Source organism: Eptatretus burgeri, chromosome 4 (assembly GCF_056783735.1).
Source record: "Eptatretus burgeri isolate ZD-2024b chromosome 4, Ebu_testis_v1, whole genome shotgun sequence".
In the NCBI taxonomy this organism is placed as follows: Eukaryota; Metazoa; Chordata; class Myxini; order Myxiniformes; family Myxinidae; genus Eptatretus; species Eptatretus burgeri.
Genome location: NC_140964.1, coordinates 104,688,368 through 104,705,245, shown reverse-complemented (window position 1 = coordinate 104,705,245; position 16,878 = coordinate 104,688,368). Strand labels below are relative to the sequence as shown.

Genomic DNA, 16,878 nt, shown 5'->3' with positions numbered 1-16,878 from the left:
TCTCATCATCCCATGATCCAAATCGTTAATGCAAATTATGAATAATACTGGTCCTCGTACTGATCCCTGAGCCTGAGGTACCCCACTACTTACATCCTCCCAGCCAGACATCCTCCTACTCACAGGCACTCTGTTTCCCAGGGTGCGATTTGTAACATTTCCAGTGGGAGGAAAAAATTGGCAGACATCATGGATTTTTTTTTATTTCTCTGACTTTTACAATTTAAACCTGAACATAATTGTGACTTGAAGGTGATGCCATATTACAATTAAAAAATATCCCTGTGGGGGACTGATGGTTATTTCCCATGAAGAGTTTGGTCTGTATCCGGCTGTCTGTTTCTGAGAAGATTTTTGAATGAAAAACCAAGATTTGTGGCGAACCTTCCCTCCCCCCCATTCACACTTTTAAATGGGTGAATTGGATGGGGAGCACAACCCTATGAGACATTGCTGTCCTGATGCATTGCAACAAATTCGATCCGTATCACTCAGATTGTTGTCGAGAAGACGATGTTTTAGTCAAATGTTAACGTACGGACGTACATACAGGCAGATGGCCAGAAAAAGGGACCGAATATATGAGCTTATTTCGGAGAAATAACCTTAAAACATACTGTTGCGGATTTGCGCCCGCCGGCGTGCGAACGGCCACGTAACTCGAATTGCGGCACGTCGCCCACCGGATAAACAATCCCGTCGTGACCCTCTCGGACTAACGCCGGGAACTAGTCACGGGTGGGCCTTTCGGCCTCACCACGATCGTGCCAATCGCCCCCCCCGCGTGGGATAGGGTTGTTCGCCAAATTCGACCTACCTAAGTACCCACACGGAGGGTAGACCGGGCAATCGCACCTCGCCGCAGGTCGACTTCGGACACGGGCCACTTTAAGCGACCCGTTCCGTACTATCGGGATAACCGAGCGGTGTTATCGTCAACCTCGACGGTTCCGATTAATTATTGGGCGTATTTAGCCCACGACCAACCCTTTAAGTGAAGTAAGATGGAGATTCAATTCGAGAAAAGACGAAGCGAAACGGGAAAAACAGTTCAACATAAAGCACATTTATTCCGCGGCAAACGGAAAGCACACATATACAATTATGCACCAAAAGCAAATGTAAAAGTAACAAGACAATTCTGCACAAAAAGCAAATGCAACAAAAGAGACACAATGCAGATCTACTACCGACTACGCGAGCACACGGCAACACTTACAGTTTTACTTCACAGACGGCGCCGGCAACACATATACTCCAAAGCAAAAGAAAAAGGGGCCACCCTCAACTACAAGGGGGCAGACGGGCCTGGGGCCGAGACCGCGTCGAGCCTACCCGTCTGGTGATGAGCCGCAAAATGGCGGCGGCGCCCCGACTCCACGGGCCTCGCTGGCACTGCCTGGAATGGGGTGGGAACGGGGCCCCCTTCTCACACTATCTCAGCGCGGGGGGAAATAGGGGGGGGTTGTTGATGCTCTGGGGAAAGAGGACATCTGGCTGGTTCGGGTCCTGCGATGAGCGACGCCACTGCGACCTCGACCGCGTTCCCGGCCTCCCCTCTCCGCAGCTCCCCGACTCTGGCATGAGCGCAGACCTCCACAAAGCTCCTTGGCTTCTCCAGACTCTCCGGACCCCGGCAGACACTCTCTCGACTGATTTCGCCGCCGCCACAACTCTCCCACTCTCCGAAACGGAAACTCTCCACTGAATTCGCCGCCACAACTCTCCAACTCTCTCTTTGATTCGCCCCGCGCTCGGCGCTTTATAGTGCGACAGGAGAAACCATATGCAGATTTTTGGATCAGGATCGGCTCGGGGGCGGAGCCACGCTCGCCCATTGGACAGAGGAAAAGTGGGCGTGAATCATTCCTGATCCTTGAATCTGCATATATTGATTATACTCCGACGCGCCTGGAAGCGGGGCCAAATTGCCCCACGCTCGCTGATAGGACGGAACAGAAGTGGGCGTGAATCATTCTTGATCCGATTTCTCGGAAAGGCCGCTTTTTGCACCCGCTGCTCGGTGCGCGCCCTGTACGAGTCCAGGATCGGTGCCCACAAGCGGCGCGGGAATGGCGGTGATGCGATGGTTGCGAGAGCGAGATGTGACGGTAAAGGTCGTGGCTGTTGGCGTTGTTGTTGTTGTTGTGAAGCGGCGTTGCAGTTGGTGGTTGTTGTGTGATGGCGGTTGAGACGTGGTTGGCTCAAAATAAAGATAGAACAGAAAAACGGCTATCTTAAAGGGTCGCAGCCCGAATGAATGACATTTATTCCCTCTAAACAACGGGTTTGGGGCTAACTGCACATATACTTACAGAGATATCTCACCTATGGGACCTGAATGGTGGTTTGCGAATTTCCTCAACCACAACACTACCCCCTCCCCTTTTTACAGACTCGTCCCGAGTCGTCAAATTTTCGTGTGCCATCATGTGTAGTTCTCCCCTAGTACGTTTTACCTACGGATCCCTGAGTGCGACATTCATGGTATTCGTGTCCCCAAAATAAATAACCTGATGGCTGAGTAACTAACTAAACAAACCCACTCACACGGACGACTTAAATAAAATTGCCGGCGCTAAGACAGACATGCCGGGGGCGCACTCATATGTACAGTACATCTTACCTTAACTTACAAATTTTACACTAAACCATGGCCCAGGATCAATGGACTCTGCAAAAAGAAAGCAGTTAGCAGGGAGCCAGGCTGCTCGCATGCAGTCTCTGACTCAAACAATGCAGGTGACAGGGAACGTGGCCGGCTGCTCACACGCAGTCCAAGGCCTTCCCTTATGAACTGAACGCAGTGAACCACAACGGTGCATGGGCTGCACAAACGCAGTCTCCGTGCCAGCTCAAGTTGCACACGCAATGAACACAACGAATGGATGGATGAATGGATGGACGCAAACACGGTGCACGGGCCGCCACTGCAGGCCCGTGTTGTAGCTGCCAACAGGGCAGTTCTCGCAGCTTGCAAACTGTTGCTTTCTGATCCTGGCGCACATGGCAATGAACAGGGGGGGGGGGCAAAGCAAAAATTGAACGGGGCTGGTGAACAGGGGCAGTGGGCATGGCATGGCAAAGGTGATCAGGCAAACACAGCCTGCAGAACAAGGCCGCTGCAGGCAAACACAGCCGGCCGATGAACTGGCCGTCACAGGCCTTGCAGAAAACAGCTGCAGACGATCCGGCCGGTACAGGCCTTACAGCACAGCAGCTGCAGACTATCCAGCCGGCACAGGCCTTGCAGCAAAACAACAGCTGCCGATGAAGCTGGCCAGCTTTCGCCGTACAGTGGAGGTTGGTGGAGGGAGTGCGGTGGTGCTGGCCACTCGGAAGGCGGGCTCGGACCTACTCTATGGTCTCCCTCCCAACCTATCACCTTTGCCTGTCACTGTCTATACCCACTCCCTTAATTTGTCAAACCCCAATTTAGCCCCAACTTATTTTTTTTATTTTTACTTCCCCACTATAAATCGTCCCCTAACCCCCTGTACTGTCCTTGTTCGGCTCACCTATCCTGTCACCTAGCCTACTCCCAACCCCTACGTTCCCTTCCCAGAGGGGAACAAGGGAGAGCTAGCGTCCTGTGTCGAGGCCCAACGAAGCCTCAGAATGGCCTCCCCAGACTTCAGCGATCTAACCCAAAGTGGGTCCAGCGGCCCACAATGAGAGCGAGGGGATGGATGGTGCGGAGGGGTACACTTCCTAATCTACCCTAACCATTAACCTGTTAACCTACCCCGAGGCTTCCAACAAGCACCTCTCGCTTAAACTATTGGTTCGAACAACCCAGATTCCCGTCGCCTGTGTTGGTGTCCTCACAATTTCGGGCCTCGCCCCCCAATTTTCTTCCCGTGCCCTCACACGGTCTCATGGCTGGGACGCGTGGCTCCCTTTGGCAGGCACGACCCTCTGCCGAATCTCCAGCATGGCACCCCGGGCACTACACTGCCTCCGAGCCTACCAGCTCCCTAAACACCGGGGAGTGCCCCCCATGGCACCTCCCCTGTAACGCACACGTGGCAGGCTGGCTTCCCAGGCCCCTTTCCGAGGGTCACCCGTGCCCACAACACTGCCCACGCGGCTAATGGCGCCCCGGGCCCCCGCACCAAGCAGACGCACCCGTGCCCACTATGCTATCCCGGCCCCCCATGGGCCCTTGGCCTACTACGGCCGACTAGCCTGGTGCCCGGGGTACCCACTCAGCGATACTCACCTTTCGCAGCCACGCTCCCAGCCTGTCAACAGGGCTCCTGCACCCCTCCAAATGGGTTTCGAGCCTACATTCACACCAACAACAAAACGACCTCCATTTTTCAATTTAACTAACCCCCTAACTCACTCTATACTGACCCCGGGGTCCCTTGGGCGGGAGTCACTCCTCCCCCCAATCACTCATCGCACCATGCATTCCCCATTCGCTCCATTCACACAGACCCGCTGGCCTCACTCACTCACCAAGCACATGCTTCCACTTCACTCACCAACTCTTCAACACACTCACCGCTGAACTCTGCCATCCTTCTTACTACCTCCCCTAACTAACTCGTGCTCCCACGTCGTCCCTTAAACTAGTAGCACGTTCCTTTTAACACTACGTAGATAAACTACGTCAACTCTACACATCCAAAGGCTGTCACTGTCTCCAAATCTCTAAAATAACTTTCATTTCCCCACCTAAAGCTCATCTAAATCCCTCTAACTCATCCATTCCACGGGCCCCATGAGGACTTACCCCTGCCCCATGGAGCTGGTCTAGCTATGCTAACCCTTCCCCCTAACTAGTTTCCATCATGTGCCCAGATAAGGGGGTCTTCCACCCCTTGCCCGGGAATCCTGTTCACCCGAAAGCGAGGCTTGCTGTTTTTTTTTTTGTTTGTTTTTTCTAATTGCGCAGCACCAGCGCGGTAACTCACAGCTCGCGCATTTTGCACCTGCCCGTGACGTCATGCAGCTGCACGTGTACCTCGTCCCTCCTTGAACGGTACCATCCGGCAGGGATACCCCTCCTGCCGGATTCCAACCCCACGTGCAGCCATGACGTCACCGTGCGCATAAAAAAAACACAAGCCCCACGTCTCGAGGGGTTCCCCACGCGAACACATGTGCTCTGCCCGTTGGAGCGCAACACACACGCCCGCGTGGAGAACCCGTCCGGTCCAAATCCGAAATCCTGCCTAAACTTTGTCCGTCGCGGGATCGCCAACATTCACCGCGCTCGTTTCCGGACCGGGACTTCACTCTCGTAAGCGAGCACGTGGGGGCCTCGTGCGTTGCACAGCACGGACCTCGCGCTCGCTGCTGGGTGAACCCGGCACGGTCCCCGAAACAGCTGCAGCCGCTACTCGGCTTTTGTCCCTCTGTCGCCGTCGTCGTCGCCATTCAACCCACGCACACCTGCGTGTTACGACGCTCATACACCATTCCATTACATTCACCCCGGGAGACGCGGCTGCATGTTCACACATGCCCACCGACATCTCCCTCACACACAGCGACCTTGCACACGCTGTCTCTCTCACACTCGGCCGCTCACTCACGCATGCCATTACCCTTGCACACGTGGCTCCACTCTCTCGCGGCCTTTCACTCAATCGTGCCATTTCCCTCACACAAACCATATTACTCACACACGCGGGGGCACTCGCTCGCGGTGCCTCATCCACACACGGCGTGCTGGGAAGCACGATCTTCTGCACACTTACCACCACACCACTCGCACACGGGGTCGCTTCCGCACACGGGGTCTTTGTCACCCACCCGGTCGCTCTCACACATGCCCTTGCACCCGCGCTATGCGTGCGTTGCAGCACGCATTTCGCCACACTCGTGAACACACACCTCGACACCAACCACACTGGGGATTCGTGTCCCCACAAGGGTCTCCGGGGCCTCTATACCCGCCAAGCTCTCCGTGCACCCGTTCGCAGCACTCCTCCCCCCGAACTCGCTCGACACGACCGAACCCACCTGGTCGTGACTCGCCTCAAGGGGGCATACTCCCTCCCCTCGTTCCTGGAGGAGGCCATCCCGCTGCTCGCACTGGGTCTCCACCCAGTCCACCAGCTCACCCCCATTGTCCTCCACTACCTCCGTGTGTGTGTGTGCATCTCTATCCCCGTCTTCATCGTGTAGTCTTCCCTCTATCGTTCCCATCTCCCGTGTCTCTGCCAACTCAGTCACCTCTTCACCCTTTACCTCCCTTGTCTCAACTCTTATTTCTGTCTCTTCCCTTGTTATCTCCCTCGTGCACGTCTCCGTCACCCCAATTAGTTTTTCCCTCTCGGTCACCGTCACTTTTTCCGTCACGACCCTCGCCGAACACGTCTCCCGAATTACTTTGTCACCCGCCTCCACCGCGGGCCCGACAGCCGTTGCACTCCCTCCCAGCTCGTTCGCTCCTACACGTGGAGTCGCCATTTTAAACTCCCTGGTAACGGCCTTCATGCCCGCCTGCAGGCTTCGGCCAATGTTCTGCGTCTCACCCCGCAGCTCTTTCATTTCTTCCTTCATTTTGAGTGCGTTTGTTTCCATATTCACCTTCACTTCGTTTGTGTTTGTATCCATTTTCGTTTTCATTTCGTGCATTTGCTTGTTCATGTTCGCATTCATCTTTGCCAGCATGGTGAATAGCTGGGTCATGTCGGGTGCGTTTGGGTGAGCCGTTTCGGCAGGGATCGGCGAAGGGTTTTGGTGGAGAGGGGGAGGGGAGGTGTCATACCCCACGGCCGCCGCCGCACCTATTTCGGGCTCTGGGTTCAGTTGGAGGAGTTCATGTTCCTGCACAACCAACATTTCCTGCACGGGGATTCCATCCTGGACCATGGATTCTACACATTCTAAATCCATTTCTAATACCCCCGGCTCCCGCTTGCCTTGAGACGCCATCTTATTTCTCGTAAAGGGTTAATTTGAATCCCTCGTAATTTGGAGGGAATCGGGGGTCGTTCCTCTCACCCGTGGACCGATTCCCGTGAATTTAGTGGAGATAGGAGAGCCCGTTTTCCCGTTCTCCGATACCAGTGCCGCGAGGAGGGGGTGAGTTTGTATCCCAATCCTGACATCAGTGTTGCGGATTTGCGCCCGCCGCGTGCGAGCGGCCACGTAACTCGAATCGCGGCACGTCGCCCACCGGACAGACAATCCCGTCGTGACCCTCTCGGACTAACGCCGGGAACTAGTCACGGGTGGGTCTTTCGGCCTCACCACGATCGTGCCAATCGGCCCCCGCGTGGGATAGGGTTGTTCGCCAAATTCGACCTACCTAAGTACCCACACGGAGGGTAGACCGGGCGATCGCACCTCGCCGCAGGTCGACTTCGGACACGGGCCACTTTAAGCGACCCGTTCCGTACTATCGGGATAACCGAGCGGTGTTATCGTCAACCTCGACGGTTCCGATTAATTATTGGGCATATTTAGCCCACGACCAACCCTTTACGTGAAGTAAGATGGAGATTCAATTCGAGAAAAGACGAAGCGAAACGGGAAAAACAGTTCAACATAAAGCACATTTATTCCGCGGCAAACGGAAAGCACACATATACAATTATGCACCAAAAGCAAGTGTAAAAGTAACACGACAATTCTGCACAAAAAGCAAATGCAACAAAAGAGACACAATGCATATCTACTACCGACTACGCGAGCACACGGAAACACTTACACAGTTTTCCTTCACAGACGGCGCCGACAACACATATACTCCAAAGCAAAAGAAAAAGGGGCCACCCTCAACTACAAGGGGGCAGACAGGCCTGGGGCCGAGACCGCGTCGAGCCTACCCGTCTGGTGATGAGCCGCAAAATGGCGGCGGCGCCCCGACTCCGCGGGCCTCGCTGGCACTGCCTGGAATGGGGTGGGAACGGGGCCCCCTTCTCACACTATCTCAGCGCGGGGGGAAACAGGGGGGGGTTGTTGATGCTCTGGGGAAAAAGGATATCTGGCTGGCTCGGGTCCTGCGACGAGTGACGCCACTGCGACCTCGACCGCATTCCCGGCCTCCCCTCTCCGCAGCTCCCCGACTCTGACACGAGCGCAGACCTCCACAAAGCTCCTTGGCTTCTCCAGACTCTCCGGACCCCGACAGACACTCTCTCGACTGATTTCGCCGCTGCCACAACTCTCCCACTCTCCGAAACGGAAACTCTCCACTGAATTCGCCGCCGCCACAACTCTCCAACTCTCTTTTCGATTCGCCCCGCGCTCGGCGCTTTATAGTGCGACAGGAGAAACCATATGCAGATTTTTGGATCAGGATCGGCTCGGGGGCGGAGCCACGCTCGCCCATTCGACAGAGGAAAAGTGGGCGTGAATCATTCCTGATCCTCGAATCTGCATATATTGATTATACTCCGACGCGCCTGGAGGCGGGGCCAAATCGCCCCACGCTCGCTGATAGGACGGAACAGAAGTGGGCGTGAATCATTCTTGATCCGATTTCTCGGAAAGGACGCTTTTTGCACCCGCTGCTCGGTGCGCGCCCTGTACGAGTCCAGGATCGGTGCCCACAAGCGGCGCGGGAATGGCGGTGATGCGATGGTTGCGAGAGCGAGATGTGACGGTAAAGGTCGTGGCTGTTGGCGTTGTTGTTGTTGTTGTGAAGCGGCGTTGCGGTTGGTGGTTGTTGTGTGATGGCGGTTGAGACGTGGTTGGCTCAAAATAAAGATAGAACAGAAAAACGGCTATCTTAAAGGGTCGCAGCCCGAATGAATGACATTTATTCCCTCTAAACAACGGGTTTGGGGCTAACTACACATATACTTACAGAGATATCTCACCTTTGGGACCTGAATGGTGGTTTGCGAATTTCCTCAACCACAACAATACATAACTAGAAGGGCACTCGGTGCAGCACATACCTCCACCCTGTAATGCCTGATCCACGAGAACATATCGGGCCCAATACATTTTTGAAATATCATGCCATGCAGTACTTTTTCCTTTTTGGCTATATCTCTCAATGGTGAAGAATCACTTTTATAACTTAAATAATTCTGGTAACCAGATCCTGATTAGGATCTTCACCAAAATCGAATCTTTTTGTCCTTGCGACACGCCCAACGTGTCCACCAAGTTTTGTCTGAATCCGTTCACAACTTTTGAGATATCGTGCTATATATAATTTTGAGCCCGATCTCTCAACGGCGAAGAATCAATTAAAAAATTATCGTCGTTGCAGTTGGATCTCGTGTCGTCGCTGGCGCTGGTCGGGTCTGCTCGACGTTTCTGGTCTCGTGCCGTCGCTGGCGCTGGTCTGGTCTGCTCGACGCGTCTGGTCTCGTGTTGTCGCTGGCGCTGGGCAGAGCGCATCTCTCGGCGCTGTGCTGAACGCATCTCGCTGGCGCTTCTGCTCTGCTCTCGTCTCGTCGCCGACGCTGCGCTGGTCTGGTCGCATCTCGACGTGGCTTGTCTCGTCCTGGTTCGCTCGTCTCGTCGAAGACCGCATGAGGCGGGAAGATCCCTTTCGTTTATTTTGGGTGTGCGTCTGTCTGTGGGCCCGTGTTTAAGTAGGAACTGTTAAGTGCTTATATGGGCATTGCATTTCATTTCTTATGGTCGGTTTAACTCTGCTCTTATGTGTTCCCCACCCTTCCCCACCTATTGTAAATAAATATCCATTTGTTGAATGTATCAGCTCGTTTCTGTGTTTTCTTCATTGGTTTCACACGGTTCGTGTTGGGGAATTAAAAAAGGCTGTTGTTGCCGTAGTTGTGTGCATTTGTCTGACGGAACCTCGGTAACCATCCGCTCGGGTTACGCATGGGTTGAGCACGGAAACGACTTGTCCCGTTCGAGCTCCGTCGATGGTTTGAATACTCGGTCGTTCGCCACGTGGGCCTCTAGGTATTATGAAGTTTGGCAAATAACCCTGTCCCACGTGGTTGATTTATTGACGATTCACGGTCCTGTAAGGGACCCATACCTTTCGGAGTTTTCCGAAAGGTACGATATAGATTCCGGGTGTTCGGTAGATTCGACCCTCCTGCTCCACCTTGCGGTCGTGCTCGCAACCGACGCCCGGCCCCGCAACAATATATCCTCCTACACCTTTGGTGGCAGAGGTAATTATTTCATTTCTCACAATGAAAAAATAAAGTAATGAAAAAATAATCTTGGAACGACTTAAGCTCGACATGTACGTGCTATTATTTACATTTTCTCATAAAATTGTGAGTTGGACAGGTGACCGTGATGAGTTTCTTTAAAGTCAGTGATCACATGATAGGGTTGCAGAAAGCTTTAAATATCTTTTGAAAGAGGAGGGTGAGGGGAGAGCGAAGACGGGACAGATCAGAAAGAGGAAGTTGAGGCTTTGGAGGGGGGGGGGTTTGAGGAGTTGTGGTGGAGGTAGGTTGTTGGGAGGGGTTTGAAGGCTTAAAATGGGAGGGGGATTGATGCCTTGTGGTTGGAAGGGTGAGCATTTGTTGTAGTGGGGAGGGTGGAGCAAACATTGGAAAGAGTTGGGAATGGAATGTTCAGGTTTGAGGTGGCAACTTCAGATGGGGGGGGGAGTTTAGGTGTTGTTAGAATTGCATGTGCAAGTTTACTCACAGGAAAAGTGTAATTGGCCATGTGAGAATGTGTGCGTTTTTTTATTATTAAAGACTCCGCCACTGCAGGGAGAGGTGATGCAATCACCCCACGGATATAATGTGCTCGTGCTCATTTCATTTTTGTGCATGTCCAACCCTCCCACCCCTCCCCCTTACTCCCATACCCTTCGGTAGTTTTTGAACTTGCTGCTTTTTGTCATTCTGCCCCTTCCTGAGCCGAGACCCTTGTATAAAAATGCATAAATACAATGTGAAATCATGTACCAAGTGTGCAATAAGCAGTCAACAAGAGTGAGATCTCACGAGTTTGAATACTGTGCAGTAATCAATTATTATATCACAAATATTTACAGGAGTTCCACTGGAAATGGAACGAACAAATTTGAGGGAAGTTTTGCTGCAAAAAAATGCGCTTTGGCTTCAGGTCCGCGACCTGGGTTGACACACCTATTCAATCGGCTTTTGTGGAAAAAGGTGGGCGTTTTCCCATCGACCAGGAAAAGCAGGTAAATTACGTCCAGGATGATTACCTGCCTCTGTGCTCCATTTAAGCATGTGAGTGTGAATGCATGGAGCAGTGTCAAGGGATGCAACGATTCTTTGCAATTGCCTCAGTTGTTGCGCAGCTCATTTGACAGCACACTCGTTTTTAGCTCACCTGGACTTTAGTCCGGTGAGCATATGTGATCGAGCAGTGTCCATAGGTGAGTGAGTGAGTGAGTGAGTCAGTCAGTCCGTAAAGACTTCAGTCATTACCGCTTGAACCAAACGCACAATTTTGATGAAACTTGGCCACAGGCTTCATATTTCATGCCAAACAAAGATTTATTGACCGCATCAAAATCTGCACTCATTTCGGAATTCCACGGGGGGTGGTGGGGGGAGGCTTGACCCAAAAACAAGTATTTTCTCTCTTCTCTGAAACTGCACACACAATTTCAATGAAACTTGACCACAACCTTCATCACCCATGATATACTAAACTTTGTTCATGGAAATCAAAAAAATCATGGTCTCCTGGCTCTGAGGGGTAAGTGGGTGGGGGGGTGCAGCGGGGAGTGCTGGGGGTTGACTGACTTGCGCCTGATCAAAGTGACCTTCAGAACGCACGATCCTATTTTTATTATACAACACCTGTACACGAGCAGGGGTACCTGGCATTGCCTGTTGCTGGTCTCATCCTGTTGACATAAATTTTGAAGAAGTAAAATTTTGCTCTTTTTCTACATTTTGTGGGGGCCGAAAACACCTCCCTACACCCACGTAGGAATGGGGTCGGGGATCATGTTATATTACCTTTCACTTCGCTACGACGGTTGAGGAACAATAGAGCAATTAAATAAAACACACACACACACACGCACTCAAACATACACACATCCATGACACACACAAACATATACACACAAACATACACACAACCATCACACACACACACACCTCATTCAAACACATACTCATCACACACAAACACATACTCATCACACACAAACACATACACACCCATCACACACACACACAGCACCATCACACACACACACCCACCACACGCACACACACCCATCACACACACAAACACATACACACCCATCACACACACACACACACGCATCACACACACACCCATTCACACACACCCATCACACACAAACACACACCCATCACACACACAAACACACACACCCATCACACACAAACACACACACATGCACAAACACATACACACACACACACACACACAAACACATACACACACCCATTCACACACACTCACACACTCATCACACACACACTCATCACACACACACACTCATCACACACTCATCACACACACTCATCACACACACACACAAACACACACACATACACACACCCATCACACAAACACACACACCCATCACACACACACAAACACACACACCCATCACACACACACACACCCATCATTCACACACACACACACACCCCTCACACACACATCTTTGTTTTTGTTACAAATTAAAATCACTGCTTTGCCTGTGAGGATGTCCTTTCGATTGATTCATCACAAATATAGCGATACATGGAATTATTTTCGTGTTTGCCGAGTTACCACGTGCGGGCAAAACAACATGCGAAGTTTAGCCATCGGTCGCGCACGTACGTACGTTTGTGTATGCATTTTGTTTGTAACGTATATTGGAAACCGTTCAACAAAGGCAATTGAAACTTTACCACATGTTACATGACCATGTGATACAGCACATATTGTGATGAATTTGGAAGCCTTGTGCACACAGACAGACAGCAGTGCCCAAGTTAAGTTATCTCGATAAGTATGTGTTTATAGTTAGGGTCCCCTACCTGTGTCTCAAGGGAATTACATGTGTGCTGCGAAGTTTCTTTATAGTTCGTTTTCTACAACAAATTTCCTTCACTTCACTTCGCAAACAATGCCATTGCACATGTGCATTCGACCACGTACGTGGGCGGAGATTTTCATCGCCTCAGCTCCGACTCCACCTCTTGTCCAATCACGCACAGAGGGCGACTTTCCCACAACACCCCGACCAATGAGGGTTGAGATGGCCACAAAGGGCGATTTTCCCATGACACCCCGGCCAATGAGGGTGGAGACCGCCTCAGATGGCGATCTTCTCGCCTCGGACAAGAAAGATATAAAGGAACGCCAGGCTGGGGAAGTTGGTCGTCTTGGGGGTCGCGGGTCTTGATGCTGGCTGGTTCGTCTGGTCCTGGGTCATTATCGTCTCTGATCTTCTCCTTGGTCTTGGTTGATTGGTGCGTGGCTGGTTGGCGAGCGCGATCCCTGGTGCTTGGCGCTGCGTGAAAACTGTGGGTTCGAGTCCTGCCACGCGACCAGATCGTCGCACACGGCACGAGATGAACAGGTGCAGGCCAGACCTGGCCTTCGGCTCGCCTTTCCTTCCGAGCTGGAGGCCTCAATAAAGGCTGGCCGGCCCAGTTCTCGTGTGTGTGTGTGCGTGCGTTCGTGCAGAGCCAGTCTGTTAAGTGGAATTGTTTAAATTCCTTGTACATACCTGCACTGTTTTTTGTCGGTTTAACTCTGCTCTCTGTTTCCCCCTCCCTTATAAATAACCCTCTGTTAAATGTACCAGCTCATTTTCTGTGCTTTCTTTCATTGGCCAAGCATGGTGCGTATTGAGAAGTAGTAAGGCCGTTTGGGCCGGTAATTGTTCATTTGGGTCCGACGGACTTTGGTAATTCCGCTCGGTTATACTGGACCGAGGTCTCAAGAGCGACCCGGTTCGACAGAGCCCGTCGAGGGTGTGGTTTTCCCCTGTAGTTGGACGACATGGGTACTTAGGTATATTGAAATTTGGCAATTAAGCCTACCCCATGCCGTCAAAATATTGGCGACCACTGTCCGCTAAGGGACCCGTGACCTTTCGGAGTTGTCCGAGAGTCACGACATAAATTCAGTGTGTTTAGTGGGAGACGACTCCACTGCTCCACCTCGTGGTCGTTTATCGCCACCGAACCCCGGCCCACAACAATATTACTTTAATGACTCCTACCCCCTCAGAAGGTACATGGTGAATTAAACAAAGCCTAATGCCCAGAGACAATGTCACTTCATCACATTCGAAACTCCTATCATTGTAATCACTTCAGCCTTGATTGTGATCGGCTGGCGACAAAAGCGAAGAAGAAGAAGAAGAAGACGGGCATTTTGGCGTTTCAACGATTTCCCGATTGACACTTTATCGATCTATTGTGGCGTCGTTGTCAGTCTTGGTAATCATGAAAACACTCGAGAACGAGAATAAAAGCTTCTTTGTAAAGGGTCATAAATGTTCTCCACAGCAGACTTTTCAAAATACAATTTGTTCACATTTACCTCAGAAGTGGAGATAGATGCAATTACAAATTTGCCGCCTCAGACAAGTCCTTCTCAACACTGTGTGGATAAAGTATTCCATGAATACCATGTAGTTTTATAAATAATCGGGATAACACATCCCGCAGTGTACAATATCATGTGAACAATAATGTCGTGTTTTAACTATACACAGTTCATGATGTCGAATGAAAAAATTGTTCCGTCAAACGGAATTCACAAGATGATGTGGACATCATTTCATTCAATGATTGCACCAGGTGTGCACGGGAAATAGTTTTACCTTGACAAGGCTTTTGGGTGATGGAGTGTGACAACAAGACAGGTGTGTGTTGAGGCGGATCGATGCACCTGCACACACACAATCCATACAACGCGGCCACGAGCAAAGCAGACACCCTTACCTCCTCGATGTGCGATCACTTGTTGAGAACGCGGAATCCTCTTCGGTTTGTGGATGAGGTTTGGATAGAACAGGAATGTCAGCGAGAGAGCGACGTATAGAATCAGACAGACGGCCGCTAAGGTTAGCCAGAAGGTCGACATGATCTCGCAGGTGTTCACTCGAGGTGAACGTGCTTGTAAATGATGCTGGGGGGCTGGACAAGGGGGAAGATCATTGAGGAGGTAGAACCCACTCACTCCAATGGCAGGAGAGGAAGAGATGGAGAGCGTGAAGAGATTCTGATCGACTTTACTTGTGAAGACACGTCGTTGCACAAGCAAGTTAATCGAGTTTTGCTGCAACCCACAACGAGTTTTACTGCAACCTACAACGAGTCTTGACGCACGCCATTTGACCCATCATGTCAGTGCTCGGATTTATTTTCGGTGGGCGAGAGGAGAACAGTTGTGGAAATGCACAGGGACACCACATCTGCCTCAGAATCGATCATTGTGGTGTCCCTATGTGGTTGAAGGTAAATGTGGTGGAAGGCGGACCCCACTCGGACGCATTTTTATATCTCTCAACTGAAGACCCGAGGCATTACGTTTTCGGCTTGTCCGTCCATTCGTCCGCGTGTTATCGGTGTTTTGTTCCCATGATAAGTTGTGAACCGCTGAAAGGATTTCAAGTAAACGTGGCACAATTGTGCAGTCTAATACAAAGATGAACTGATTAGATTTTGGGTCCATCAGGTCAAAGGTCATGTGCCCTTTGAAAACCATTGTCGGTCTAAAAACCATTCGTGGTGTGGTGAATATGAGATCACATGAGCAATATTAAGAGAGGGACACACTCACCACCCCTTGCTGGAGCAAAGCACTCCAAAAGGTTTTTTCAAAGGTTATTATGTGGGATGACCAAAAAATGATGGTTGTGTCGTTGCTGGAATTGGTGGCAGCTATGTTTGTCAGGATGGTTTCCTTGGCAACTGCCAAAAATTACTGTATTCACCAAATCGAGATAAAATGACCACAGATTCGTTCCTTTCAAGATGGAGAAGAAACTTTGGCATCAACTTGATCAGCATGGAAGATGGATATATTTTGTAAATTCATTTCCGTGTATTGACTGAATTTGGGGTCGGGGAAGTCGCAGTTCATAATGAAGTCCACTCCACATGTATCAAAAGTTTACTCAGATTGGTATTTTACTTCAAAATATCCACTTTTAACAAGGTTTGCACATTTTTCTAAATTTGCTTTAACCCTTTAAGTCCGAAAATATCCCACAAATACGGATTTTTTTATAGCCTGTGAATAAGTAATTGCACGTGTACTCCAAGTCAGGAACTGATAAAGAATAATCCCACAGGTATAAAAGTAGTCATCAGTTAGTCGAGGTGATGGTGGCATTCCCAAAGGAATTCATCCTGGTGTCCCAACTGTTTTATCCTTCGAAAACATTGACAGGAGGGAAGAGACACTGAGCGGAGAAAGAACAACACATCGTATTAACGGTATTGTGATGCAGCCTGTGTCTTTAACCTGTGCTCTGCAGAGGCAAGATGAGCCAATCGTTTTTAAGCAGGAGAAAAGAAGAACAATTGAGACAGTTGGTGACTGTCTGCCATTGTATGTCGCAGGCCAGAGAATGGTTCCACCCCCACTAAACACCCCAACTTTGTCAATGCCATTCATAGATGCATCCACAAGTGCTCACCAGCGAAATTACATTTGGCTTCTTGTGCGGATGCATGATATTCACAACCAGATCATACCATCATGGACTGGATTCAATATCCAGACAAGGGACAATGTTTCAGTATCCAAGGACACCGTTGGTTACCTGCCAACAATCAATGCCCCACCTTCAGATCTTTCGACTGTGCAAGAGATTCTGTGCAAATCAGTGTCCATTTGCCAGTCATTAGAACTTGACAAAATATTGTGGTAATGGACCAAGCTTTGTATGCCAAAGCTACAGAGATAGCTTGGAAACACCAGTTGAAATTCAAACGTATTGTCTTGATGATGGGACATTTTCATGTCATCTGCAATTTACTGGGCATA

General features: G+C 50.7%; 1 protein-coding gene across 1 annotated transcript in view; it reads right to left on the bottom strand.

Annotated features, from left to right (window-relative positions):
* GDPD1 (glycerophosphodiester phosphodiesterase domain containing 1) overlaps positions 1 to 15,355 on the bottom strand; it is a 102,316-nt gene extending 86,961 nt beyond the window's left edge. The window contains exon 1 of the mRNA XM_085879559.1: positions 14,826 to 15,355. Within this exon, the coding sequence (XP_085735685.1) occupies positions 14,826 to 14,967 (142 nt within the window). The 5' untranslated portion in view covers positions 14,968 to 15,355. The remainder of the gene's footprint in view (positions 1 to 14,825) is intronic.
* Between the last annotated feature and the right edge of the window lie 1,523 nt (positions 15,356 to 16,878).